This window comes from Oncorhynchus nerka, linkage group LG27 (assembly GCF_034236695.1).
Source record: "Oncorhynchus nerka isolate Pitt River linkage group LG27, Oner_Uvic_2.0, whole genome shotgun sequence".
Taxonomy (NCBI): Eukaryota; Metazoa; Chordata; class Actinopteri; order Salmoniformes; family Salmonidae; genus Oncorhynchus; species Oncorhynchus nerka.
In genome coordinates this window covers 85,102,019-85,120,868 of record NC_088422.1, presented here as the reverse complement: position 1 = coordinate 85,120,868, position 18,850 = coordinate 85,102,019, and the positions used below count along the sequence as shown (strand labels likewise).

The 18,850-nt window shown below is 45.5% G+C and overlaps 1 protein-coding gene across 1 annotated transcript in view; it reads right to left on the bottom strand.

The window, feature by feature from the left end:
* Positions 1–16,232, bottom strand: part of tnfaip8l3 (tumor necrosis factor, alpha-induced protein 8-like 3) — a 50,060-nt gene extending 33,828 nt beyond the window's left edge. The window contains exon 1 of the mRNA XM_065012151.1: positions 15,622–16,232. Within this exon, the coding sequence (XP_064868223.1) occupies positions 15,622–15,667 (46 nt within the window). The 5' untranslated portion in view covers positions 15,668–16,232. The remainder of the gene's footprint in view (positions 1–15,621) is intronic.
* Positions 16,233–18,850: the final 2,618 nt, after the last annotated feature.

Genomic DNA, 18,850 nt, shown 5'->3' with positions numbered 1-18,850 from the left:
TGAGGGTTGGGGCTGGGTTTGATCTGGCTGTATAGGGCTGAGGGTTGGGACTGGGTTTGAGCTGGCTGTATAGGGCTGAGGGTTGGGGCTGGGTTTGAGCTGACTGTATAGGGCTGAGGATTGGGGCTGGGTTTGATCTGGCTGTATAGGGCTGAGGATTTGGGCTGGGTTTGATCTGGATGTATAGGGCTGAGGGTTGGGGCTGGGTTTGATCTGGCTGTATAGGGCTGAGGGTTGGGGCTGGGTTTGATCTGGCTGTATAGGGCTGAGGGTTGGGGCTGGGTTTGATCTGGCTGTATAGGGCTGAGGGTTGGGACTGGGTTTGAGCTGGCTGTATAGGGCTGAGGGTTGGGGCTGGGTTTGAGCTGACTGTATAGGGCTGAGGATTGGGGCTGGGTTTGATCTGGCTGTATAGGGCTGAGGATTTGGGCTGGGTTTGATCTGGATGTATAGGGCTGAGGGTTGGGGCTGGGTTTGATCTGGCTGTATAGGGCTGAGGGTTGGGGCTGGGTTTGAGCTGACTGTATAGGGCTGAGGATTGGGGCTGGGTTTGAGCTGACTGTATAGGGCTGAGGATTGGGGATGGGTTTGAGCTGACTGTATAGGGCTGAGGGTTGGGGCTGGGTTTGGGTAAGGAGGTGGTAGCATAGATGTGGTGTGTCATGGCTGAGACTGAGCTCAGACTGAGAACCCAGGAGAGATTCAAGAATTTAGGAACAACCACTCTCTCTCTTTTTTTCTTTCTATCAATTCAATTCAATTTCAATTTCAATTGAAGGGCTTTATTGGCATGGGAAACATATGTTTATGTTGCCAAAGCAAGTGAAATAGATAATAAACTAAGAATAAAACAAATTAACAGTAATCATTTCACTCATTACACAAAAGTTTGAAAAGAATAAAGAAATGTCAAATGTCATATTATGTGCAAATAGTAAATAGGGAAAATAAATAAACATAAATATGGGTTGTATTTACAATGGTGTTTGTTCTTCACTGGTTGCCCTTTTTCTTGTGACAACAGGTCACAAATATTGCTGCTATAATGGCACACTGTGGTATTTCAACTAATAGACATGGGAGTTTATCAAAATTGGGTTTGTTTTCGAATTCTTTGTGGGTCTGTGTAATCTGAGGGAAATATGTGTCTCTAATATGGTCATACATTTGGTAGGAGGTTAGGAAGTTCAGTTTCCACCTCATTTTGTGGGCAGTGGGCACATAGCCTGTCTTCTCTTGAGAGCCAGGTCTGCTTTCAGCAGCCTTTCTCAATAGCAAGGATATGCTCACTCAGTCTGTACATAGTCAGAGCTTTCCTTAAGTTTGGGTCAGTCACAGTGGTCAGGTATTCAGTCTCATTCTGCTCTGCATGCATTATTTGAAGTTTTACATTGTACACAAAGGATATTTTTTACAGAATTCTGTATGCAGAGTCTCAATTTGGTGTTTGTCCCATTTTGTGAATTTTTGGTTGGTGAGCCGGCCCCAGACCTCACACCCACAAATAGACAACGGGTTCTTTAACAGAAGTATTTTTTTTGACAGATCCTAATTGGGGGGACAGAAGCACCAGATCATCAGCAAACAGTAGACATTTGACTTCAGATTCTAGTAGGGTGAGGCCGGGTGCTGCAGACTGTTCTAGTGCCCTGGCCAATTTGTTGTTATATGTGTTGAAGAGGGTGGGGCTTAAGCTGCATCCCTGTCTCACCCCACGGCCCTGTGGGAAGAAATTAGTGTGTTTTTGGCCAAACAAACAAACTGCACACTTGTTGTTTGTGTACATGGATTTTATAATGTCATATGTTTTTTCCCCCAACACCACATTCCATCAATTTGTAAATCAGACCCTCATAACAAATTGAGTCAAGAGCTTTTTTTAATCAACAAAGCATGAGAAAACTTTGCCTTTGTTTTGGTTTGTTTGTTCGTCAGTTAGGGTGTGCAGGGTGAATACGTGGTTTGTTGGATGGTTATTTGGTAGAAAGACAATTTGTCATTTGCTCAGTACATTATTTTCGCTGAGGAAATGTATGAGACTGCTGTTAATGATAATGCAGAGGATTTTCCCAAGGTTGCTTCTTACGCATATCCCACGGTAGTTATTGGGGTCAAATGTGTCTCCACTTTTCTGGATTGGGGTCATTAGTCATTGGTTCCAAATATTGGGGAAGATGCCAGAGCTAAGGATGATGTGAAAGAGTTTAAGTATAGCAAACCCTTTAACATCTCTCTCTCTCTCTCTTTCTCGCTCTGGGACTCCATCAGTAATCAGTCTGAGATGGTGGCTTGTCATTGCAACTGAAGAACTGTGTGTTTGTGTTTATGTGGTCAGCTCCCTGTGGAGCTGAGATAGGGAGGGAGGATGATGTCCCTTTTTGACTCACTGATGAGCCATAGGCCTGAAAGCCTGTCACAGTTTGAGTCACAAAGAAATGGAGAAAGAAGAGAGAGAGAGAGAGAGAGAAGGAGAGAGAGTAGAGAGAGAGAGAGAGAGAGAGAGAGAGAGAGCCCAATAGCATGTTATAGCTTGTCATAGCACTGAGAGATAAAAAGAGAGGAAGAGTCAGAGAGAAAGGGAGAGAAGTGGGGGAGAGAACTGTGACTTCTGGATGGAACATTCACCCTCTGTCTTTTCTTGTCTAACCTCACCTTCTCCGTCCACTCTAGAGAGAAGAAGACAGGGAGGAGAGACTCAAAGGCTTTTGTAGGACTAGTGTGTGTGTGTGTGTGTGTGTGTGTGTGTGTGTGTGTGTGTGTGTGTGTGTGTGTGTGTGTGTTGGGTGTGTGTGTGTGTGTTTGTGTGTGTGTGTGTGTGTGTGTGTGTGTGTGTGTGTGTGTGTGTGTGTGTGTGTGTGTGTGTGTGTGTGTGTGTGTGTGTAATGATAAACTGTGACGGATCCTAATAAAAAAGAGGGGTTTAAAACGCTAGTCCTCTCCTCTCCTCTCCTCTCCTCTCCTCTCCTCTCCTCTCCTCTCCTCTCCTCTCCTCTCCTCTCCTCTCCTCTCCTCTCTCTGGCCTGAAACACACACAGAGAACTCTCTATAACTATAAAGGGAAAGAGAGAGAAAGAGAAATAGGGAGGTTTTTGTTTCTTGTCTTTTTCACTTGCTTCGGCAATATAAACATGTTTCCCATGCCAATAAAGCCCATTTGAATTTAAATCAATTAAAAGAGATACTGAAAAAGAGAGAGAGAGAGATGGAAAGGCAGATGAAAGATAAACTAATGGAAAGGGAGAAAGAGAGAGAGTGAAAAACAAGAGAGCAAGAGAGAGTTGGAAAAGAAGAGGAATGGAGACAGTGATGGAAAGAGAAAGAGTGATAAAAATGGACAGGGAACGGTAAGGAGAGAGTGAAAGGAGGGAGGGAGAGAGGTATGCAGAGAGGAATGAACCAGCTCTCTTTAGCAGTGAGTATTCTGTCCTGCAGTCTGGTCTGTCTTCAATCTATATGGGGTCATTGAGGTCAGGCTGTCTGTAATTCTCTTTCTCTTTCTTTCTCTTTCTTTCTCTCTATTCCTCTCTTCCCCTTATCTCTCTCCCCCTTTTCTCTCTTCCCCTTTTCTCTTTCTTTCTTTCTTTCTTTCTCTACTTTTTCTCAACTTTTTCTCATCTCACCCCAGCAGGTGAGCTCTTCTCTCCTTCAGATTCATAGAAGACGAGAAAGAGAAATGGGGGAAGGAGGGCGAAAGGAGATAGTGAGAGAGTGAAAGAGGGAGAGTGAGAGAATGAAAGAAAGAGGTTTTCCGGTCCCAGAGTCTTCTCTAGTCTTCCCCTCAGCCAAGACTCAGCATGGAGTTGCTTCAATGACCAAAACACCACCACGGCCAACTCTCTCTCTCTCCCTCTCTCTCTCTCTCTCTCTCTCTTCCTCTCTCTCTCTCTCTCTCCCTCTCTCTTGCTTCCTCTCTCTCTCTCTCTCGCGCTTCCTCTCTCTCTCTCTCTCTCTCAATTGAATTCAATTCAAAGGGCTTTATTGGAATGGGGAACATGTGTTTACATTGCAAGTGAAATAGACAGTACACCGTACTGAAGTAAACGATCATGAATAAAGTAAACATTACACTCACAAAAGTTTCAAAAGAATAGAGACATTTCAAATGTAATATTATTGGCTTTGTACAGTGTTGTGACAATGTTTATAAAGATAAAGTATGAAAGGAAAACAAATAAACAGATAAATATAAGTTTAATTTACAATGGTGTTTGTACTCCACTGGTTGCCCTTCTCGTATAGCAACAGGTCTCGTATAGCAAATACCACAGTGTGATCGCACACTGTGGTGTTTCACCATGTAGATATGGGAGTTTATCAACATTTGATTTGATTCTTTGTGGGTTTGTTTAATCTGAGGGAAATATGTGTCTCTAATATGGTCATACATTTGGCAGGAGGTTATGAAGTGCAGCTGAGTTTCCACCTCACTTTATGGGCAGTGGGCACAAAGAGAGCCAGGTCTGCGTATGGTGGCCTATCTCAATAGAAAGGATATGGTCAATGAGTCTGTATGTAGTCAAAGTCAGGTATTATGCCACTGTGCTCTCTGTTTAGGGCCAGAAAGCATTCCAGTTTGCTCAGGTTTTTGGTTAATTCTTTCCAATGAGTCAAGTAAATATATTTTTGTCCTCTCATGACTTGGTTGGGTCTCTCTCTCTCTCTCGCTCTCACTCTCTCTCTCTCTCTCTCTCTCTCTCTCTCTCTCTCTCTCTCTCTCTCTCTCTCTCTCACTCTCTCTCTCTCTCTCTCTCTCTCTCTCTCAATTCAATTCAATTCAATTCAAGGGCTTTATTGGCATGGGAAACATGTGTTAACATTGCCAAAGCAAGTGAGGTAGACAACATACAAAGTGAATATATAAGGTGAAAAACAACAAAAATGAACAGTAAACATTACACATACAGAAGTTTCAAAACAGTAAAGACATTACAAATGTCATATATATATATATATATATATATATATATATATATATATATATATATATATACAATGTACAAATAGTTAAAGGACACAAGATAAAATAAATAAGCATAAATATGGGTTGTATTTACAATGGTGTTTGTTCTTCACTGGTTGCCCTTTTCTCGTGGCAACAGGTCACAAATCTTGCTGCTGTGATAGCACACTGTGGAATTTCACCCAGTAGATATGGGAATTTTTCAAAATTGGATTTGTTTTCGAATTCTTTGTGGATCTGTGTGATCTGGGGGAAATATGTATCTCTAATATGGTCATACATTGGGCAGGAGGTTAGGAAGTGCAGCTCAGTTTCCACCTCATTTTGTGGGCAGTGAGCACATAGCCTGTCTTCTCTTGAGAGCCATGTCTGCCTACGGCGGCCTTTCTCAATAGCAAGGCTATGCTCACTGAGTCTGTACATAGTCAAAGCTTTCCTTAATTTTGGGTCAGTCACAGTGGTCAGGTATTCTGCCGCTGTGTACTCTCTGTTTAGGGCCAAATAGCATTCTAGTTTGCTCTGTTTTTTTGTTAATTCTTTCCAATGTGTTAAGTAATTATCTTTTTGTTTTCTCATGATTTGGTTGGGTCTAATTGTGCTGTTGTCCTGGGGCACTGTAGGGTGTGTTTGTGTTTGTGAACAGAGCCCCAGGACCAGCTTGCTTAGGGGACTCTTCTCCAGGTTCATCTCTCTGTAGGTGATGGCTTTGTTATGGAATGTTTGTGAATCGCTTCCTTTTAGGTGGTTGTAGAATTTAATGGCTCTTTTCTGGATTTTGATAATTAGTGGGTATCGGCCTAATTCTGCTCTGCATGCATTATTTGGTGTTTTTCGTTGTACACGGAGGATATCTTTGCAGAATTCTGCGTGCAGAGTCTCAATTTGGTGTTTGTCCCATTTTGTGAAGTCTTGGTTGGTGAGCGGACCCCAGACCTCACAACCATAAAGGGCAATGGGCTCTATGACTGATTCAAGTATTTTTAGCCAAATCCTAATTGGTATGTTGAAATGTATGTTTCTTTTGATGGCATAGAATGCCCTTCTTGCCTTGTCTCTCAGATCGTTCACAGCTTTGTGGAAGTTACCTGTGGCACTGATGTTTAGGCCAAGGTATGTATAGTTTTTTGTGTGCTCTAGGGCAACAGTGTCTAGATGGAATTTGTATTTGTGGTCCTGGTGACTGGACCTTTTTTGGAACACCATTATTTTGGTCTTACTGAGATTTACTGTCAGGGCCCAGGTCTGACAGAATCTGTGCATAAGATCTAGGTGCTGCTGTAGGCCCTCCTTGGTTGGTGACAGAAGCACCAGATCATCAGCAAACAGCAGACATTTGACTTCGGATTCTAGCAGGGGAGGCCGGGTGCTGCAGACTTTTCTAGTGCCCGCGCCAATTCGTTGATATATATGTTGAAGAGGGTGGGGCTTAAGCTGCATCCCTGTCTAACCCCACGACCCTGTGTGAAGAAATGTGTGTGTTTTTTGCCAATTTTAACCGCACACTTGTTGTTTGTGTACATGGATTTTATAATGTCGTATGTTTTACCCCCAACACCACTTTCCATCAGTTTGTATAGCAGACCCTCATGCCAGATTGAGTCGAAGGCTTTTTTGAAATCAACAAAGCATGAGAAGACTTTGCCTTTGTTTTGGTTTGTTTGGTTGTCAATTAGGGTGTGCAGGGTGAATACATGGTCTGTTGTACGGTAATTTGGTAAAAAGCCAATTTGACATTTGCTCAGTACATTGTTTTCATTGAGGAAATGTACGAGTCTGCTGTTAATAATAATGCAGAGGATTTTCCCAAGGTTACTGTTGACACATATTCCACGGTAGTTATTGGGGTCAAATTTGTCTCTCTCTCTCTCTCTCTCTCTCTCTGCCAACTCTTCCCCATAACCTTGGCCCATTTGTTTGTTTACTAGTTAATTCAGAAAGCTGAGGTAAAAGAGAGGAGCTGAGTGAATCTAAAGCTAGTAATTCACACTGTCTCAGACACATCCTGGTATAAAAGGCCCAGTGAGTTCAACGGCTTTTTGTGAAACTAAAACATTTGTTCGTGTCAATGTGCATTTGATTACTTTTTTGGGAGGCCTAAACATTTCCAAAATGTGAAAGAGCTGGATCTACTATTATATGTGTGTGTCTCTCTCGCTCGCTATGTTTCTCTCTCTCTCTATCTCACTCTCTATGTTTCTCTCTCTCTTTCTCCCTCTCTTTCCATGAGTGTGTGTCTTTAAGTCCATCAGAGTGTGTTGTAGATGCACAGCTGGTCAAAGCCTCAGGAGAGACTGGCACCATCCCTGACCATGAGCTCTATGAAGGACACACACACACACACACACACACACACACACACACACACACACACACACACACACACACACACACACACACACACACACACACACACACACACACACACACACACACACACACACACACACACACACACCCACACACACACACACACAGAGCCTTGGGCCTGTCAGGGTCTGTTGAGTTCCTCTGATGTGTATGTTAACCACATGGTGGATCTAAGAGAAGAGACAGGAGAGTTCCAGATCCAATGGTACACATTACTGTAGTGATTTTAACAAACAGTGACAGTGCAACGCCCTTTGCGGGTCTCCATCCCGGGTTTCCCAGCCCATATAGACAGACATGCTAACAACTGCTCCAATAAGGGTTCATGATTTAAAGGCTAATAACAAAACAATAGTCAGTAATATAGTTGTATAGTCATACTGTGTGAGTGATGATTTAGTAATATACTGTAGTGATCACGATTTTGCCCCCAAATGGCACACTATTCCCTTCTTGGTGTACTACTTTTGTCCAGAGCACTTTGACCAGAGCACTTTGACCAGAGCACTTTGACCAGAGTACTTTGACCAGAGCACTTTGACCAGAGCACTTTGATTAGAGCACTTTGATTAGAGCACTTTGACTAGAGCACTTTGACTAGAGCACATTGTCCAGAGCACTTTGACCAGAGCACTTTGACTAGAGCACTTTGACTAAAGCACTTTGACCAGAGCACTTTGACCAGAGTACTTTGACTAGAGCACTTTGAGCAGAGCACTTTGATTAGAGCACTTTGACTAGAGCACCTTGATTAGAGCACTTTGATTAGAGCACCTTGATTAGAGCACTTTGACTAGAGCACTTTGCCCAGTACACTTTGACTAGAGCACTTTGACTAGAGCAATTTGACCAGAGAACTTTGACCAGAGCACTTTGACCAGAGCACTTTGACTAGAGCACCTTGATTAGAGCACTTTGATTAGAGCACCTTGATTAGAGCACTTTGACTAGAGCACTTTGCCCAGTACACTTTGACTAGAGCACTTTGACTAGAGCAATTTGACCAGAGCACTTTGTCCAGAGCACATTGTCCAGAGCACTTTGTCCAGAACACTTTGACTAGAGCACTTTGACCAGAGCACTTTGACCAGAGCACTTTGACCAGAGCACTTTGACCAGAGCACTTTGATTAGAGCACTTTGATTAGAGCACTTTGACTAGAGCACTTTGACCAGAGCACTTTGACTAGAGCGCTTTGACTAGAGCACTTTGTCCAGAACACTTTGTCCAGAACACTTTGACTAGAGCACTTTGACTAGAGCACTTTGACCAGAGCACTTTGACTAGAGCGCTTTGACTAGAGCACTTTGTCCAGAACACTTTGTCCAGAACACTTTGACTAAAGCGCTTTGACTAGAGCGCTTTGTCCAGAGCACTTTGACCAGAGAACTTTGTCCAGAACACTTTGACTAGAGCACTTTGTCCAGAGCACTTTGACTAGAGCACTTTGACTAGAGAGCTTTGTCCAGAGCACTTTGTCCAGAGCATTTTGTCCAGAGCACTTTGACTAGAGCACTTTGACCAGAGCACTTTGACCAGAGCACTTTGACCAGAGCACTTTTACTAGAGCACTTTGACTAGAGCACTTTGTCCAGAGCACTTTGACTAGAGCACTTTGACTAGAGCACTTTGTCCAGAACACTTTGACTAGAGCACTTTGTCCAGAGCACTTTGACTAGAGCACTTTGACTAGAGCACTTTGTCCAGAGCACTTTGACTAGAGCACTTTGTCCAGAGCACTTTGACTAGAGCACTTTGACCAGAGCACTTTGACCTGAGCACTTTTACTAGAGCACTTTGACTAGAGCACTAGTGGATCAGTCAGGCTTTGCTAAAAGGCATCAGTCCCATCAGGCATCAGGTCTACTCCAGTGTTGGTTTGGGACTGTTGCTATAGTCAGCCTGGCTGCCATATCACTGACTAACCAACTATACTAGGCCTGGAGGAAATGACTGTGGTTCACACACACACGCACATACACTCACACACAAACACACACACATGCACATAAACTCACACACACTCAAATGCACAGCGACACACACAGCCACACGCACACACACACACACACACACACACAGACATGCACACTCACAAAGAGATTACTGCGGTTCCATCGGCTCCACAAAGTCCACAGCCAATGATTTCATCCGGGTGTGAAAAGCAAGATCAGTGTGTGTTTCCTGTGACCTAAAAGTGAAGACTAATTCCATGTTTCAGTAAAGGGTCTGCCTCTTTAAACTGAATAAGGTGGGGGATTGTAACGGAGTCAGACCATGGAATGCAGAGACACACACTTCAGGCCCTGCTGCGAGGTGCGCTGGTGTTTATGACCTAAACTCTTCTTTTACTGCAACTAGAGGAAAAATCACTTTCTCCTGAGTCGTCTTTTCCAGTCAGGGCCTCCCTCCATCTCTCTCTCTTTTCCTCTCTCTCTCTTTTCCTGAGTCGTCTTTCCAGTCAGGGCCTCCCTCCATCTCTCTCTCTTTTCCTCTCTCTCTCTTTTCCTGAGTCGTCTTTTCCAGTCAGGGCCTCCCTCCATCTCTCTCTCTTTTCCTCTCTCTCTCTTTTCCTTAATCTCTCTTTTCCTGAGTCGTCTTTTCCAGTCAGGGCCTCCCTCCATCTCTCTCTCTTTTCCTCTCTCTCTCTTTTCCTGAGTCGTCTTTCCAGTCAGGGCCTCCCTCCATCTCTTTTCCTCTCTCTCTCTTTTCCTGAGTCGTCTTTCCAGTCAGGGCCTCCCTCCATCTCTTTCTCTTTTCCTCTCTCTCTCTTTTCCTGAGTCGTCTTTTCCAGTCAGGGCCTCCCTCCATCTCTCTCTCTTTTCCTCTCTCTCTCTTTTCCTGAGTCGTCTTTTCCAGTCAGGGCCTCCCTCCATCTCTCTCTCTTTTCCTCTCTCTCTCTTTTCCTGAGTCGTCTTTTCCAGTCAGGGCCTCCCTCCATCTCTCTCTTTTCCTCTCTCTCTCTTTTCCTGAGTCGTCTTTTCCAGTCAGGGCCTCCCTCCATCTCTCTCTCTTTTCCTCTCTCTCTCTTTTCCTGAGTCGTCTTTTCCAGTCAGGGCCTCCCTCCATCTCTCTCTCTTTTCCTCTCTCTCTCTTTTCCTGAGTCGTCTTTTCCAGTCAGGGCCTCCCTCCATCTCTCTCTCTTTTCCTCTCTCTCTCTTTTCCTGAGTCTCTTTTCCAGTCAGGGCCTCCCTCCATCTCTCTCTCTTTTCCTCTCTCTCTCTCTTTTCCTGAGTCGTCTTTTCCAGTCAGGGCCTCCCTCCATCTCTCTCTCTTTTCCTCTCTCTCTCTTTTCCTGAGTCGCCTCCCTCCATCTCTCTCTCTTTTTCTCTTTTCCAGTCTTTTCAGGGCCTCCCTCCATCTCTCTTCTTTTCCTTTCTCTTTTCCTGAGTCGTCTTTTCCAGTCAGGGCCTCCCTCCATCTCTTTCTCTTTTCCCCCCTCTCTCTCTCTCTCTTCTGAGTTTGAAAGATTTTCCAGCTTCCAGGTTCTGGATTTTGGCAATGTATGTGTGTGTGTGTTCAAGGGTGTAAGGGTGTGTTTGTAGGAAGGGAGAAGAGTGTTTGGGCTGCAAGAGGGATAACGAGTGTGAAGGGCAGTAAATGGGTGTGTGCCATGGGAAAGGTATGTGTGTGTGAGAGAGAGAGAGAGAGAGAGAGAGAGAGAGAGAGAGACAGGGTAGTCCAGTGAGTTCACAGGGCCCAGGAGAGTAGATAGGAGTCAATAGACCATAGAAAGAGAAATATAACCAAACATGTCCTCCCCTTCTCCCCTCTCCTCCCCTTCTCCCCTCTCCTCCTCTTCTCCCTCTCCTCCTCCTCCTTCTCCCCTCCCCTCTCCTCCCCTTCCCTTCTCTCCTCTCCTCTCCTCCCCTTCTCCCCTCTCCTCCCCTTCTCCCCTCTCCTTCCCTCTCCTCCCCTTCTCCCCTCCTCCTCCTCTTCTCCCCTCTCCTTCCCCCTCTCCTCCCCTTCTCCCCTCCCCTTCTCCCCTCTCCTCTCCTCTCCTCCCCTTCTCCCCTCTCCTCCCCTTCTCCCCTCTCCTCCTCTTCTCCCCTCTCCCCCTTCTCCCTCTCCTCCCTTCTCCCCTCCCCTTCTCTCCTCTCCTCTCCTCCCCTTCTCCCCTCTCCCCCTCCCCTTCTCCCCGTCTTCTCCCCTTCTCCCCTCTCCTCCCCTTCTCCCATCTCCTCCCTTCTCCCCTCTCCTCCCCTTCTCCCCTCTTCCTCCCCTCTCCTCCCCTTCTCCCCCTCCTCCCCCTCCCCTTCTCCCCTCTCCTCTCCCCTTCTCCCCTTCACCCCTCTCCTCCCCTTCTCCCCTCTCCTCCCCATTTCCTCCCCTTCTCCCATCTCCTCCCCTCCTCCCCCTCCCCTCTCCTCCCCCTCCCCCTCCCCCTTCTCCCCTCTCCTCCCCTTCTCCCCTCTCCTCCCCATCTCCTCCCCTTCTCCCCTCTCCTCCCCATTTCCTCCCCTTCTCCCATCTCCTCCCCTTCTCCCCTCTCCTCCCCTTCTCCCCTCTCCTCCCCTTCTCCCCTCTCCTCCCCATCTCCTCCCCTTCTCCCCGAGAGAGAAAGATCTCCTCCCCATCTCCTCCCCTTCTCCCCTCTCCTCCCCTTCTCCCCTCTCCTCCCCGTCTCCTCCCCTCTCCTCCCCTTCTCCCCTCTCCTCCCCATCTCCTCCCCATCTCCTCCCCTTCTCCCCTCTCCTCCTCTCTCCTGCCCTCTCCTGCCTACTGTATTAACAGACAGTGTTATGGTTGTTTGAGGAGTCCTGTATTGTAGCTTTGTTCAGATATAATTCCCTCTAAAAAGAGAATAATTTGAATGAAGGATCACAGCTTTAGACACGAGCCTGAGGAGTCCTGTATTGTAGCTTTGTTCAGATATAATTCCCTCTAAAAAGAGAATAATTTGAATGAAGGATCACAGCTTTAGACACGAGCCTCTGCTTTGAGAAAGATTAAAATGCCAGCGAGAGATAGATAAAGAGAGGGGTAGAAGAGGGGGGACGAGAGAGAAAGATAAAGAGAGGGGTAGAAGAGGGGGGACGAGAGAGAAAGAGAGAGAGAGAGAGAGAGAGACAGGCGACAGGAGACAGGGGAAAGTGAGTTAGAGAGATAGGGGTGGTAGAGAGAGTCACAAAAGAATGAAAGGAAGAAAGAAAGAAATAAAGAAAGCAGAAAGAAAGAAAGAAAGAAAGAAAGAAAGAAAGAAAGAAAGAGAGTCAGTGAGATGTGGGGAGAGTGAGAGAAAAAGTGACTAAAGAGAGAGAGGAGAGAGTCAGTGAGATGTGGGGAGAGTGAGAGAAAAAGTGACTGAAGAGAGAGAGGAGAGTCAGTGAGAGAGGGGGAGAGTGAGAGAAAGAGTGACTAAAGAGAGAGAGGAGAGTCAGTGAGAGAGGGGGAGAGTGAGAGAAAGAGTGACTAAAGAGAGAGAAGAGAGAGAGAGTCAGTGAGATGTGGGGAGAGTGAGAGAAAAAGTGACTAAAGAGAGAGAGGAGAGTCAGTGAGAGAGGGGGAAAGTGAGAGAAAGAGTGACTAAAGAGAGAGCGAGGAGAGTCAGTGAGAGAGGGGGAGAGTGAGAGAAAGAGTGACTAAAGAGAGAGAGGAGAGTCAGTGAGAGAGGGGGAGAGTGAGAGAAAGACTGACTAAAGAGAGAGAAGAGAGATGTGGGGAGAGTGAGAGAAAAAGTGACTAAAGAGAGAGAGGAGAGTCAGTGAGAGAGGGGGAGAGTGTGAGAAAGAGTGACTAAAGAGAGAAAGGAGAGTCAGTGAGAGAGGGGGAGAGTGAGAGAAAGAGTGACTAAAGAGAGAGAAGAGAGAGAGAGTCAGTGAGATGTGGGGAGAGTGAGAGAAAAAGTGACTAAAGAGAGAGAGGAGAGTCAGTGAGAGAGGGGGAGAGTGAGAGAAAGAGTGACTAAAGAGAGAGGAGAGTCAGTGAGAGAGGGGGAGAGTGAGTGAAAGAGTGACTAAAGAGAGAGGAGAGAGTCAGTGAGAGAGGGGGAGAGTGAGAGAAAGAGTGACTAAAGAGAGAGAGGAGAGTCAGTGAGAGAGGGGGAGAGTGAGAGAAAGAGTGACTAAAGAGAGAGAAGAGAGATGTGGGGAGAGTGAGAGAAAAAGTGACTAAAGAGAGAGAGGAGAGTCAGTGAGAGAGGGGGAGAGTGAGAGAAAGAGTGACTAAAGAGAGAGAGGAGAGTCAGTGAGAGAGGGGGAGTGAGAGAAAGAGTGACTAAAGAGAGAGAAGAGAGAGAGTGAGAGAGAAGAGAGAGAGAGTCAGTGAGATGTGGGGAGAGTGAGAGAAAAAGTGACTAAAGAGAGAGAGGAGAGTCAGTGAGAGAGGGGGAGAGTGAGAGAAAGAGTGACTAAAGAGAGATAAGAGAGAGAGAGTCAGTGAGATGTGGGGAGAGTGAGAGAAAGAGTGACTAAAGAGAGAGAGGAGAGTCAGTGAGTGAGGGGGAGAGTGAGAGAAAGAGTGACTAAAGAGAGAGAGGAGAGTCAGTGAGAGAGGGGGAGAGTGAGAGAAAGAGTGACTAAAGAGAGAGAAGAGAGAGAGAGTCAGTGAGATGTGGGGAGAGTGAGAGAAAGAGTGACTTAAGAGAGAGAGGAGAGAGTCAGTGAGATGTGGGGAGAGTGAGAGAAAGTGTGCCATCACAGCAGAGAGGAGAGAGAGAGAGTCAGTGAGAGAGCAGGAGAGTGAGAAGGCTGTAGGCTTTAAGGATATCCTAATGCCTCCAGCACAGTAAGCCTCTGTCTCCCCAAACACCAGACCAAACGTAAACATGGCCCTTCACACAGGGCTCAGAGGGGTTAGGGGTCCTGTGACTGAAGATAAACCACAACATTAGAGATATGGTCAAGATCAGGGGACTTTCAGACACGGGGAGCTATACTGAGGACACCTGATGTTGTATATTACAACATGTGCCAACATTACTATGACAACAGGCCTTCTGAAAGTATTCCTATGATTAATGCTACCAGCTCTCACAATCTCATGTCACAATTAGACGTCCATCCACGTTTCTCAAACGTCAAATTTCGAAGTGTTCAAGGTTAAGTTTAGGCATAAACTCAGAATTTTTAAGGTTAGGGTTAAGTTCAGACATTAACTCCACATTTTCTCAAGGTTAGGCATTAACTCTGAGGTTAGGGTTAAGTTCAGGCATTAACTCTGAGGTTAGGGTTAAGGTTTGGGATAGGCTTAAAAAAATACATTAAAAGAAAACTTTACAACCATACAACTTTCATAGACACACAATACAGATGGAGGAACTTCATTTGGGCCAGTTTGATACACCAGGAAAATAATCCTGCAGTAACAGGAAGTGTGAATTATTATGTGGGTTATAATTCATGTAATTTCTTTGTAGGTTTTTTGTTAGAGCAAATAAAGTCTGAAATGTTAAAGTGGAAATGACAAACTTTAGATGGATTTAATAAAGATCCTACATCTGTAAGAGTGCGTTCCAAATGACACCATGTTCCCATTTTAGTGCACCACTTTGACCAAGGCCTATAGAGCTCTGGTCAAAAGTAGTGTGCTATATAGGGAATAGGGTTCCATTTGGGACGCACATTATGTGTAAATATTGATCTCTGTATTGGAACGTAAGACGAGAGCCACACTCTGTCCATGTAGTCAGACAGAACCTGTCAGTTAAATATTGATGTATCCTCTGAGAGGATGACTTGAGGGGAGGAGAGTACAGAGGAGGCCCCTAGTAGATGTGTTGATTATTATCAAATCTAATAGCTTGACACACACACACAATCATGCACACACAGGCACGTATGTACGTAAGCACACACTCACTGACACGCACACACACACACGTACACAGACACACAGACACAGACACACGTACACACACGCACGCACGCACGCACGCACACGCACGCACGCACGCACGCACACACACACACACACACACACACACACACACACACACACACGTGTCTCAGCTTGTCTGGCCCGCTAATCATGGCCACGGCTCACACACTGAGCCGGCTTACAGACACACACAGAGCGGAGGGCAGGCTGCAACTCCGCATGTACAGACCAGAGATAAATAAACACAGGAAAGATCACAGTCCAATCCTAACCTTTTAACCATGAATGGAAACCTCTACCTACTACAAGTTTGAATAGACACACACAAACAAACACGTATACACACATATAAACACAGCCACATACACACACACACACACACACACACACACACACACACACACACACACACACACACACACACACACACACACACACACACACACACACACACATACATTAGCAAGCAATCATACCTGGAGAGAGATCCCCCTCACTCTGCTCCCCCGAGTCGGAATCCATTTTCTCCTCCTAAACTCTGGACAGAGAACCTCTTATTCTCTCTCTCTCGCTCTCTCTGTCTCCCTTGCTCTCTCGCTCTCTCGCTTTCTCTCTCCCACTCTTCCACAGCGAGTTAGCTTCTTCCCCTCTCTCTTTCTCTCGTTTTTTTGTTGCTCTATCGCGCTTTTCAGAGGCAGTGAAACTCTCCTCTCTGGCTGGAACACAACAGCTGAGTAGGGAATAGCTGTGCTGGCTGAAAGCCCTGATTTGCTGAGCTGTACCTCTTTTGCTCTTTATTTTTTTGCTCCCTCTTTCTCCCTCTTTCTTTCTCTCTTCTCACTGGCTCCCTCCCTCACTCGCTAACTGTGCTGACTCTTTCAATATCTCTCTTCCTCTCCTCTTCTTTCCTCCTCCTGTCCCTCCTCCCTCTGTCATTCTGGTCAGTCCTTCCCTCCCTCTCTCCCTCTCTTTCCTTCCCTCCCTCTCTTTCTCTCTGGGCTGTCACTCTCTGTCACTCTTCCTCAGCGCTCTCAATATCTATCTTTATTTTCTGTCACACTCCCTTTCTCTCCTCCTGTGCTCACTCCCTCTCTGCAAGCGCTAACCCCCTCTCTCTACATGCGGTCTCTCTCTCTCTCTCTCTCTCTCTCTCTCTCTCTGATCATTAAGTTATGTGTGCGTTTCACTGTGGGAGAGGAGAAACTGAAGCCAGTAGCAGCAGTAGCTAGTTTTTTCACCACCAGCTCAATCCCCTGCCTTCCCTCTTTCTCCCCCTTCACCTTCGCTCCTGCCCCTTCCCTTCCCTCCTCCCCTTCCCTCCCCTTCCCTCCCCCTCCATTTCTTCCCCTTCCCTCCTCCCCGCTTCCTCCTTCCCCTGCCCTTCTTCCCTCCTCTCCCCCTTCCTCCTGGTTATTGGCTCATAGTCAGTCATTAGAGAACCCTGTACCGCTCTGACTCACCATGACCAGAAGTCTCTAGCTCGACTCTAGGGTGAAGGTTCCCTTCCCTAATCCTAACCTGAATCCTTAGTGAGGAGCATGCCAAACTGACCCAAGATCAGCATCTCGGGCATTTTCACCCTACTAAGTCTCTACAGAAATGCTCATTTTCTATGGCCTATCAGCCTTTGCCCTACCTGGATGGTTGGTTGGCTGGCTGGTTGGCTGATTGGCTGGTTGACTGGTTGGTTGGTTGGCTGGCTGGTTTGTTGGCTGATTGGCTGGTTGGCTGATTGGCTGGTTACCTGGTTGGCTGGTTGGCTGGCTGGTTGGCTGATTGGCTGGTTGGTTGGCTGATTGGCTGGTTGGCTGGTTGGTTGGCTAATTGGTTGGCTGGTTGGCGGGTTGGTTGGCTGGTTGGCTGGCTGGCTGGCTGGTTGGCTGGCTGGCTGGTTGGCTGGCTGGTTGGTTGGTTGGTGACATGATCATGGTGTTCAGCACTTCTCATGGCCAAAACAGACTACATCCTAAATGGTACCCTATTCCCTATATAGTGCACTATTGTTTTACTGCTGCTGTTTAATATTTGTTACTTTTTTACTTAACACATATTTTATTTTATTAAAACTTCTTAACCTGTTTAGGACTGCTAGCGGAAACCCTCGCCAACAGCCAATGAAATTGCAGGGCGCCAAATACAAATCAACAGAAATCTCAAATCAAATTTCTCAAACATACAAGTATTAGGCACCATTTTAAAGATACAATTCTCGTTAATCCAGCCACAGTGTCTGATTTCAAAAATGCTTTACAGCGAAAGCTCCACAAACGATTATGTTAGGTCACCACCAACTCACAGAAAAACCCAGCCATTTTTCCAGCCAAAGAGAGGAGTCACAAAAAGCACAAATAGAGATAAAATTAATTACTAACCCCGCATGATCTTCATCAGATGACACTCATAGGACTTCATGTTACACAACACATGTATGTTTTGTTTGATAAAGTTCATAATTATATTTTAAAAATCGCATTTTACATTGCCGCGTTTACGTTCAGTACTTCTAAAACATGCAGTGATTGTGCAGAGAGCTACATGAATTCACAGAAATACTCTATATAAATGTAGATGACAATTCAAGTGTTATGCATGGAACTTTAGGTACACTTCTCCTTAATGCAACCGCTGTTTCAGATTTATTTTAAACTTTACGGAAAAAGCATAATCTGAGAACGGCGCTCAGATCCCAAACCAGCCAGAGAAATATCCGCCATGTTGGGCAGTCAACATTATTCATAAATAGGATTATAAATATTCACTTACCTTTGATGATCTTCATCGGAATGCACTCCCAGGAATCGCAGTTCCACAATAAATGCTTGTTTTGTTCGATAATGTCCATCATTTATGTCCAATTATGTCCAATAGCTTCTTTTGTTAGGGCGTTTGGTAAACAAATCCAAAAGCGCGATCTGGTCCAGTCGGACAAAATGTTCAAAAAGTTATATTACAGGTCGAAGAAACTTGTCAAACTAAGTATAGAATCAATCTTTAGGATGTTTTTTTTTATCATAAATGTTCAATAATGTTCCAACCGGAGAATTCCTTTGTCTGTAGAAAAGCAATGGAACGCGAGGTACCTCTCATGACAAATGCGCATGACTGAGAACGAGGCTGCTGCCAGACCCCTTAGTCAAACAGCTCTCATCCGGCCCCCTTCACAGGAGAAGCCTGAAACAACGTTCTAAAGACGGTTGACATCTAGTGGAAGCCGTAGGAAGTGCAAAATAACTCATATCCCACTGTGTATAGGGGTGAGTTCAAAAACATACAAATCTCAGATTTCCCACTTCCTGTTTGGATTTTCTCTCAGGTTTTTGCCTGCCACATGAGTTATGTTATACTCACAGACATCATTCAAACAGTTTTAGAAACGTCAGAGTTTTTTCTATCCAATGCTAATAATAATATTCGTATATTAGCATCTGGGACTGAGTAGGAGGCAGTTCACTCTGGGCACGCTATTCATCAAAAAGTGAAAATGCTGCCCCCTATCGCACAGTTAAAGCATTGTTGGTTAAAGGGCTTGCAAGTAAGCATTTCACAGTAACCTGTTACACATTACACCTGTTGTATTCAGTGCATGTGACAAATGACATTTAAATGGATTTGATTTGACTTTTAATCAGAGCCTTAAATCAGTCCCAAAGAAAATGGAAGGCCTGTGTGTGTGTGTGTGTGTGTGTGTGTGTGTGTGTGTGTGTG